The 6,918-nt window shown below is 46.8% G+C and overlaps 1 protein-coding gene across 1 annotated transcript in view; it reads right to left on the reverse strand.

The window, feature by feature from the left end:
- The window catches only part of CCT3 (chaperonin containing TCP1 subunit 3), a 7,658-nt gene extending 3,944 nt beyond the window's left edge, over positions 1 to 3,714 (reverse strand). Inside the window, exons 1-9 of the mRNA XM_072428186.1 lie at positions 3,563 to 3,714; positions 2,786 to 2,847; positions 2,658 to 2,708; positions 2,095 to 2,157; positions 1,346 to 1,442; positions 1,140 to 1,257; positions 678 to 864; positions 338 to 487; positions 128 to 260 (exon numbers count right to left, since the gene is read on the reverse strand). Of these exons, the coding sequence (XP_072284287.1) occupies positions 128 to 260; positions 338 to 487; positions 678 to 864; positions 1,140 to 1,257; positions 1,346 to 1,442; positions 2,095 to 2,157; positions 2,658 to 2,708; positions 2,786 to 2,847; positions 3,563 to 3,590 (889 nt within the window). The 5' untranslated portion in view covers positions 3,591 to 3,714. The remainder of the gene's footprint in view (positions 1 to 127; positions 261 to 337; positions 488 to 677; positions 865 to 1,139; positions 1,258 to 1,345; positions 1,443 to 2,094; positions 2,158 to 2,657; positions 2,709 to 2,785; positions 2,848 to 3,562) is intronic.
- Between the last annotated feature and the right edge of the window lie 3,204 nt (positions 3,715 to 6,918).

The raw sequence follows: 6,918 nt of genomic DNA on the forward strand, positions 1-6,918 counted from the left end.
ATAGCCCCTCTGTACAGCTCAGCCAATCATATTACAGCACCCATATCCTATGTATAGCCCCTCTGTATAGCTCAGCCAATCATATCACAGCACCCATATCCTATGTACAGCCCCTCTCCCTCCTTACCAGAGATTCCCTTCTCTGTGATGACCACGTCTGGCTTCAGTCTGATGATGTCCTCACAGATCTGCTGGATGTATTCCTCCTCCATCTGCAGGATTCGCGTGAAGTCTTCCTCTTTGGTAATCTCAATCTCCGTCTAATATAAGAATATCAGACCCGGGGTTAATAAATCATCAGCATCACCTGAAGACTAACAATGGCTTGGGGTTTTACCTGGCTTTCGCCTTTCTTATATTCTAGAGAACAGTCCAGGAGGACAATGCGCGGGTTCTTGATCAGTCGCCTCATCTTGGAGTGTGTGACATCTTTGTTCACCATGACGCCGCGCAGAACTTCGGACTCTTCGATGATGCCGCCTGGAATCTAGACACACAAATAATATGATGACCGGGGGTATTCTAAGTCTATGTCCTCTCTCCTAACAAACACAGCTGGGTGGTTTCTGAGAAGAGACGGGTGGTGCGCCCAGCTAAAACAATCTGGGGAGAACACTTCATAGAAATAATCCCCAGCACTACCAGGCATGCCCTGTTCTATTTTCACTCAGACTCACCTTTTCCACCTTGGCGTACTTCTTGATGTCCATCTCCCTGCGTCCGTTCTCCTCAAACTCCACCGTCTTTACGGCATCCAGGGCGATGTTGCAGGCCATGTCTGCCCAGCGTTTGATGGCCTTGGTGTTAATGGCGCTGTTGATGATCTTCAGCATCAGCTCTCGGTCATTTGTGTTGACAGGGGTGCTAGAGGGGAGGGCACAACGTGAGCGAGGAGTGAACTGCACAAACTTATAGGCAAATAGAACATTCTGACACTCACACCCAGGTGGAACAGGAAGATGTTTCCTATGGAGAACCCCCCCCCCTTTCCCCGATAGGTACAAGGACTGTAAGACAAATATGACAGAGGCGACTCTTCCTCCCCCTGACCTATTTCCAGCTTGTCAATCACTGCTGACAGGGCAGAAAACAGCATCCTAAATCATCCGAATCTACAGGAACCCTCCCAGCCCCCTCACCTGATCTCCTTCAGGGTGCTGATCATGTCATCCAGGGCCTTACGATAGGCGCTGATAACAACCGTCGGGTGCATCTGCTGCTCCAGGAATTGCTCAGCGACGGCCAACATTTCTCCAGCTGCAGACACAGAGAGAAGAAGAGGGGTTATGCCCACCACCCTTATACCCCTATCACCCCATCCAGACATCTGTACCCGTCTCCTCACCCAGAATGATGACTGATGTGGTCCCGTCTCCCACCTCCTCATCCTGTGTACGGCTGATCTCGATCATGGATTTGGCGGCTGGGTGCTGCACTTGAATCTACAATGGGAACAGAACAACTGAAATTTCTCTATATACAAATACAAACCCTAACAACTTCCAGATTTTATTGAACAAAAGCTGGAGAGGCCATTTCTATTGGTGGCTGCACATTGTCCAATCAGAGCATCTCCTGTAAATTAGGGAAGTGCTGGGCATTGGTAAGGGCAGGGTGTCACCAGCACAGTAAGATACCCAATGCTTATGGTGATGAATCATGTGACCTATCTCTAGTTTGGGGAGTCTCTGCTCCCCCCGAGCCCCAGCTATAGTGAACAGGAAGGAAGCCTTGAGGGGCAAGGCCATTGACTTGACACAGGTCCTGTCACTTGGCTATGATTGGACACCCACAGGGGCCACAAGCTGCAATACTGAGCATTCTGGACTAACAAATACCAGACAGCGAATGGGGAGTAGCACAGAGAGTGGATTTTGGGAGCAGCATGGGGAGTTGAGGAGGCTCGGAGAGATTCCAAATGACAATTGTACACACCAAAAGCTGAAGTGTGGTGAACGAGGGGCAAGAATAGAGGAGACATGTTGATATTATGAATATTCTCCCCCCCCCCCCATTATGGATGCAGGCCAATGTCTTGGAACAACGCGATTTGTTTATAGATGACACACAGCCGCCGGCAGAGTGAACATTTACCTCTCGGAGGATGGCGTTTCCATCGTTGGTCATTACAATGCCGCCCATTGGATCCAGCAACATCTGAAAGAGAAGAACAAAAATATTTAAAGAAATCGAAATATCACAAAGACAATGAGTGCCCCCACCTGTTGCTCTAAATGTGGGTGACAACACTGCAGGGTAACATTACAGGAAAAATATCGTTGTCACCTCTTTATAAGAATTGGAAAAGTAACAGAATCATGTACAACCCAAAAATAACATTGACAGCCTATAAATCTGCTCATGGGGCAACATGAACCCCCCAATGTGTGGGTCTGCTATGGGCAGAATAGATCAGGGACCTCCAGGGGGCGCAATTGGTTTAAATTTGTGGCTCTCAGGTCAGACTAAGTGCCAGCAATGGCTAATATTATCTGTAAGGGTGACATTCTTCCCACTGACCACCAGACTAATGAGCTGTGGGTATAGGAATCATAGAAGGGGTTTCCTGAAGACCCTGAAGTTATTTTAGGGTCCCCCCTCAACGTTATAAAGGTCGGGTTCATGGCACCTGTAATATACCCGAGAGGTGCACCTACCTTCATCATAGCCCGGGGCCCCAGGCAGGTGCGGATAATATCAGCGATGGTCTGTGGAGAGAGGCAGAGGTCAGGATAAGTGATAGACGGATAGTATTGGGTACAGGGCGGACATTTGCAATGTTTACCTTGGCAGCACTGATATTCCCAGCCTGGACCTTCCTGCCGGATTCTCTCTTCGTATTCTGGCCTGGAAGGGGAAACAAGGAGACGCCATTACCAGAGATTGTATGGAGGGGGGGTACATGGGGAGCCCCTAATCTGCAACCCTCCCTATGTCAAACATCATTGGGGGCCCAACATAACCCAGCCACAACTCCCTGGGCCCTTTACCCAGGGGCCACTCACATAGGAAGCTGTGAACCAAGCTGTCATTCATGAGCCCCCCCCCCCCAACACACACCAACCCCTTTCCTAAAGGCAACAATCAGACCCCATACAGGGCCCCTACTGCTCTATATCATGCCCCTCATTCATATTGGCCCTTTACTGTGGCACCACAAAATTTATACCCCAGTTCTGTGGCCCTTAATTAGGCCATTATTCCTGCCCTTCCATGGGCCCAGTTTTTTTTTTTTTTTAATATTTCACTTAGCTCCATCCTGTGGCCCCTCATTTGTAGCCCCCCTCTCATCCTCCTCAGGGGCCCCACATTCATTATGACACTCACCTGCCCTATTTTGTGGCCCCTGGAACATAAAGCTACACTTCTATTATCTATAAAGTGACTTTAGGGGGTTCACAATTATCGCACCCCTCCCGCTCTTGTTTTGTGGCCCTCAGGTACCCCTGTAATATATTTCCACCCTTCCCTTCACTGTACAGTGAGTTTAGCATGACAGGCTCCGTTCGGGCCCTCAACATGGGCCCAATGTATGACGGTGCACCATACAGGGGACACTCACTAAGCACGAGTACCGGGCGGCCCATCATGGTTGCGGAGAATAGAGATCCCGATCGACAGTGAGAATCTTCTGGAGAAAGAAAGAGCTGAGCCACCTCCTGAGCGCACACTAACTAGACAGCGTCGACGTCTCAGGCAATCACGTCCGCCGCTTGCGCGCCTCTACCAATCCCCTGCAGGAAGGCGTGGCCAGGGGGCTAGGCTGCGTGAGTTTGGTTGACCATACACCATCCGTTAGAAGCCGCATGGCAACCATTTCTCCAGTACGCATGCGCTGGCTTGACAGAACGCGATACATGCTGGGAAATGTAGTCCCGGCCTTCATAACCCTGTAATTATTGCTTGGCAACAGACCTTATTCTCTCCATTGACTTCTATGAGCCCGCCCTAGTGCACGCTGGGAGTTGTAGTTTTTCTTGTTATTGGCGGTTGGCGACACCTTTCAATGACCAAATTAGGTCAAAGAGTGTGCAATTGAGGAAATAATGAATGGGAAGATGCTGAAAAAGGAAATATAGCAAAGATTTGTTTGGATTTCTGAATAAAAGGAAGAATAAACCTAAAGGAGCAATACAATAGCAACAGAATACTTCTTAGCCATAGTATCATAACAAGAAACCTGCCAATGCCCATTCATTTCCATAACTACACCCTCATGGCGGAACCATAGCCAATGTTTCTTATTATTATTAATAAAAAAGGATTTATATAGCGCCAACATATTACAAAGCACTGTACAATAAATAGGGGTTGCAAATGACAGACTTAAAATACAGACAGTGATACAGGAGGAGAAGACCCTGCCCCGAAGAGCTTACAATCTATTAGGTGTGGGAATTGTCTTCTTGGGTGACACCAAAATTGCTCACGGATGGGATATCCGCAGCCGTGCCCAATCAACGGATTTCCTGCTCCCTAAATTGCCCCCTCTGTGACCAACAAGAACCCGTACTGCCCCAATGATTGATTCGGTGGGTCAGCTGACTCATAGACTTCCATTGCAGGAAGCAGTAAAGTGCAACCATAGTGTAGTGCTGCAAATCAGCATGTGACTATGGCCCCCATGTAAATGAAATCAGAATAATGAATACAAAGATGTCCCCCCCCCCCATATATAATAAATGGCAATGCACAGACAAGGGGGGTTCAGTACTGACACACTGATAATATTGGAGGACAACAGTCTCAACCTGAGATCACTAGCAGTCTCTGATGACCATAGCAGTCTTTACTTGAGATTGAGGTTCCTAGTGATAAAGAAAATGAATTATTATATAAATTCTATTGATTTTAATATTGATTTGGGTTGATTCTATGCTTTAGCTAATAGATGACAGGTTCTCTTATTAGAGTGATTGGAGGAGACGCTGGTACTGCCATTGTCTGTTATAGATATTCCTGGAATTGGTCTTTGTAATGGTGGTCTTATCGTCCAGCCTTGGAAGAGTCGGTTGAAATATTTGTAAGAATTATGTCTCCAATTGAATATAATAAATTTGCATGTAATGTCATGGATTCTACAATGCTGATGTAACAAGGACAATAAATCTTTTGGGGGCCTGGCATCTGCCCAGGATTTCGGCCTAAATGGCCCTCCCTCGGGACTGTAGTCTGACCTTCTGATGGTGCCATTGGGTCCCCACACGTGTGCTTTACGTTGCTCCATCTCCTTATCTTTTAATGTTTATTCTAAATAAACCCTCTAAATCTTCTCACCTTGGACAGAGGCATTGTTCTTCCTTATCACTAGCGGCTGTACAGGAGGACCACAGCAGTTTATGATTATCTGATTATAATTACATTAGCAGTCCCTAACAGAGAACTATAGAGTCTCAAACCAAGAACCACAGCAGTGCAAAGGACAAGAGCAAAGCCTGAACCATAGCACTCTCTAACTGAGGTCCCTAGCACTCACCAGCTGAAGGCCATAGCACTATCTCCTTAAGGACAAAGCAGTCTATATCTGAAAGTCCTAGCAGTCTCTATGTTGGGACTATAGCAGTTCCTATTGAGAATCTCTAGCACTCTTATAACTCAGGACCATAACAGTCTCCACCTGAGATCTCTAGCAGTCATTATCTGGACCATAGCAATGTCTACAAAAGGAACCATCGTAGTTTCTAACTTAGGTTCCTAGCAGTCTCCAACTGAGGTCCCTAACGAACCATAGCAGTCTCTAATTGAGGACCATAACAATGCCTAAACAAGGACAATGGTAGTCTCTTACTGAGGTCTCTAACGGTCTCTAACTGGGAACCTAAACAGTTGTTGAGGACCATAGCGCATTCTGATGGAGTACAATAGGAAAAGGAATATAGGGTCCCTAACCAAGAAACACAGCAGTCTCCCTTGCAGTCTCCAGTAAGAGACAACAGCAATGTCTAAATGGGGACCATAGCACTCTCTAATTGAGGTCCCTAGCACTCACCAGATGAGGACCATAGCAGTCTCTGCCTGATATCACTAGCAGTCTCTATCTGAGGACCATAAATGTCTCTATAAAGAACCATAGCAGTCTACAGTTTAAGGAGTCACTAACCAAGATCTCTTGCAGTATCCAGGATACGCAGTAATCTCTACCTGAGGTCCCTAGCAGTCTCTATTTTATGGTCTCACCCATGACTGAGGACCATAGCTGTCTCCAGTTTTAGGTCTCTAAATGAGAACTCTAGCAGTTTTTGAGGACCATGGCTGTTCGGGATGGAGTACATTAGCAGTCTCTAACCAAGGACTATAGCAGTCTCTAACCAAGAACCAAAGGAGTCACTAACCAAGATCTCTTGCAGTATCCAGCTGGGGACGGCAGTAAGGGGACCTGAGGTCTCTAGCGGTCTCTAATTTAGGATCTCACCCATGAGAGGACCATAGCAGTCTCTGGGAACAATAGCATTGTCTAAATGAGGACCATAGAACTCTCTGAGGTTAGCAGTCTGTAACTGAGAACCCAAGCAGTTTATAAGGACCATTGCTGTGTCTGATGGAGTACAATATCAGTCTCCAACTGAGAACTATAGAAATCTCTAACCAAAACCAAAGCAGTCTCTAGGATCTCTTATTTTCAGCTGAAGACTGCAGCACTTTGTACGTGAGGTCCCTAGCAGTCTCTAAGAGTTACAGCTGACTTTAGCTGAGAATCATAGCAGTCTCTACCTGAGAGGACCACAGCAATGTCTAAATAAGGACCGCAGAACTATCTAAGGTCACTAGCAGTCTGTAAATAGGATCCAAAGTACTTAAAAAAAAAAAAGCAATAGTAGTCCCTGAGATCCCTAGCAGATCCCTAGCAGATCTCTCTCAGTTTCCATCTGAGGACCACGGCAATGTCTAAAGAAGGACCGTACAACTCTCTGAGGTCCC

The sequence above is a fragment of the Pyxicephalus adspersus genome, chromosome 12 (assembly GCF_032062135.1).
Source record: "Pyxicephalus adspersus chromosome 12, UCB_Pads_2.0, whole genome shotgun sequence".
Taxonomy (NCBI): domain Eukaryota; kingdom Metazoa; phylum Chordata; class Amphibia; order Anura; family Pyxicephalidae; genus Pyxicephalus; species Pyxicephalus adspersus.